Source organism: Chenopodium quinoa, unplaced genomic scaffold, assembly GCF_001683475.1.
Source record: "Chenopodium quinoa cultivar QQ74 unplaced genomic scaffold, ASM168347v1, whole genome shotgun sequence".
Classification (NCBI taxonomy): Eukaryota; Viridiplantae; Streptophyta; class Magnoliopsida; order Caryophyllales; family Amaranthaceae; genus Chenopodium; species Chenopodium quinoa.
Genome location: NW_018743858.1, coordinates 4,621,390 through 4,623,834, shown reverse-complemented (window position 1 = coordinate 4,623,834; position 2,445 = coordinate 4,621,390). Strand labels below are relative to the sequence as shown.

Genomic DNA, 2,445 nt, shown 5'->3' with positions numbered 1-2,445 from the left:
TGTCTTCTGAACGGGGTATTCCCTGCAGCTCCAGTGTTGGCCATCTTGTTTTGAAGTTTTTTCCTAATACCCTCTTCTTCTCTTCTAGACGGCTATCTTGAAGAAGGTATCTTACCCTCAAGTTCTTTTCAGAGCTTGTTCAAGGCGGCCTGCAAGGAGCCGGCAATTACTGGGGGGGTCCTCGACCTCATGGAATGAGGCAGTCAGAGGATCACTTGTGTTGATTGTAGCGACAATGTTTTCTACATTAACCGTCCTGACCAGGATCGGGTGTCTGACCATATTTAGCCATTTCAGACATTTATCCCCACAAACGAAGCCAAATGTTTCAGGGTTTTTTTGAATCCCTTGGGATATAGGTCTTGAATATAGCCGGATGGTCGCGGACACTTGCAAAACAGCAAATATTCCGTTTGACAAAATATTCGCCTCCAACAATCAAGTTAGTGATCGAAAGTAAATAGATGAATTTAGAGAGAGAAAGTAAAGAGATGTTAGAGCAAATTGTTTATGCAATAAATGAGATGTCTCTATCCACCGCTCCCATCATAAATGATTGGGGTATTTATAGGGGTGGGAATGTGTAACATCTAGGGTTTGGTGACCTAGAATGGTGTGCTCTGATTGGCGGCGCAATCAAGTAAGGACAAGTGTCCTTTGGGGGCACCGTTTTAGTGCTTTTCTTGGGATTTGGGCCTCTTGATGTAAGGAGGCCTTTTCCTCATTTAAGTGCTCTCTTGTTTATGACGTGTCATCTTCCTATTGGGACACGTGTCGCCCTGTTATTGGGCCACGTGTCTCTATAAGATTGGGCCACGTGTCGGGGGTGTTTTCACCCTAAACACCATGAGTATTTGGATAAGTTTGTGGTTGTTTTTATAATTGATATTTTGGTATATTCGAGAAGTGAGAAAGAACATAATGAGCATTTGAGGACTATGCTGAGAACTCTTAGAGACAATAAGTTGTATGCTAAGTTTTCGAAGTGTGAGTTCTGGTTAGAGAAGGTTGCATTTTGGGACATTATGTGTCTAAGGAAGGTGTCTCTGTCGATCCAGCAAAGGTTCAAGCAGTGAGGGAGTGGCCAACGCCAAAGAATGTGTCTGACATAAGGAGTTTTTTGGGACTAGCTGACTATTAAAGAAGGTTTGTGAAGGATTTTTTTAAGATTGCTAGACCATTAACTACCTTGATGGAGAAGGAAAGTAATTTTGAATGGGATGAAAAGTGTGAACAAGCCTTTCAAACTCTTAAGGAGCATTTAACCACCGCAGCTGTTTTAGCCTTACCTGATGGAAGCGATGGATTTAAAGTTTATAGTGTTTCTTTAAAGAATGGATTAGGGTGTGTGTTGCAAAAAAAATGGGAAGGTGATAGCGTATGCTTCTTACCAACTCAAGCCTTATGAAGTTGATTACCCTACACATGGTCTTGAGCTTGCGGCTATAGTGTTTACATTGAAGATTTAGAGGCATTATTTGTATGGGGTAAGGTGTAAGATCTTTACAGATCACAAGAGTCTCAAGTATATTTTCACTCAGACAAATCTTAATATGAGACAAAGACGTTGGTTGGAGTTGTTCAATGACTATGATTTAAACATATAATACCATGAACGGAAAGAAAATGTTGTTGCGGATTACTTGAGTAGGAAATCAAGCCATGGTGTGAATGCTTAATCATGCCTGATGAGTTATGTGAAGATATGAAGCGTTTGAACGTGGAGGTTGTGAACTATGGTGAATTAGAAGCAAGGTTGAGCGCTAAGTATGTAGGTCCTTATGAAATTTTGGAACGTGTAGGCAAGGTTGCTTACAAATTGGCATTACCTATGGAATTTGAGAAAATGCATGATGTGTTTCATATTTCCCAATTAAAAAAGTATGTTCCTGATGCAAAGCACGTGCTACAACCTAAATCGATTCAATTGGATGAAACTTTGACTTATGAAGAAAGGCCTGTGAAAATTTTGGGTCATAAGGTGCGTAGTACACGCAATAATGATGTTAGAATTGTTAAAGTTCTTTGGTCAAACCAAGAGTATGAGGAGACTACTAGGGAGGCCGAGGATGATATGAGAAACATATACCTTGAGTTATTTAACGAGGTGAGTTACGAGGGCATAAGTCTTGTTCTTTAAAGGGGGTAGAATGCGTATAATTTCGCGCTTTTTGCCCTATTTTATGAAAGGAATGGTGTCCTTCCAACAAGTGTATTATTCCGATAGAGGGTTCAGAATTATTAGAAAGCTAATTCTTCAGTGAGGTCAAGTGATCGGAATGCCTAGCTGGAGGCCGCTTCCGATCAGTAATATTAATGTGTAATTAATATTACAGCTTAATCTCGACTGAACCCTTCGGGTCACACCCAATCGGGTAACTGATCCGAGACGAAAAATCAATCTGAAGGATTAGATGAGTCATTAGAGTATTACGAACAAAGACA

The 2,445-nt window shown here is 40.3% G+C and overlaps 1 protein-coding gene across 1 annotated transcript; it reads left to right on the top strand.

The window, feature by feature from the left end:
• Nucleotides 1–1,681: 1,681 nt before the first annotated feature.
• LOC110686340 lies at nucleotides 1,682–2,140 on the top strand. Its single transcript, XM_021862931.1, has one exon. The coding sequence runs from the start codon at nucleotides 1,682–1,684 to the stop codon at nucleotides 2,138–2,140; it is 459 nt and encodes a 152-aa protein (XP_021718623.1).
• Nucleotides 2,141–2,445: the final 305 nt, after the last annotated feature.

Bases quoted from the DNA above. Each gene is read 5' to 3' on its own strand.
- LOC110686340 (XM_021862931.1), top strand. From the start codon at position 1,682: ATGCCTGATGAGTTATGTGAAGATATGAAGCGTTTGAACGTGGAGGTT.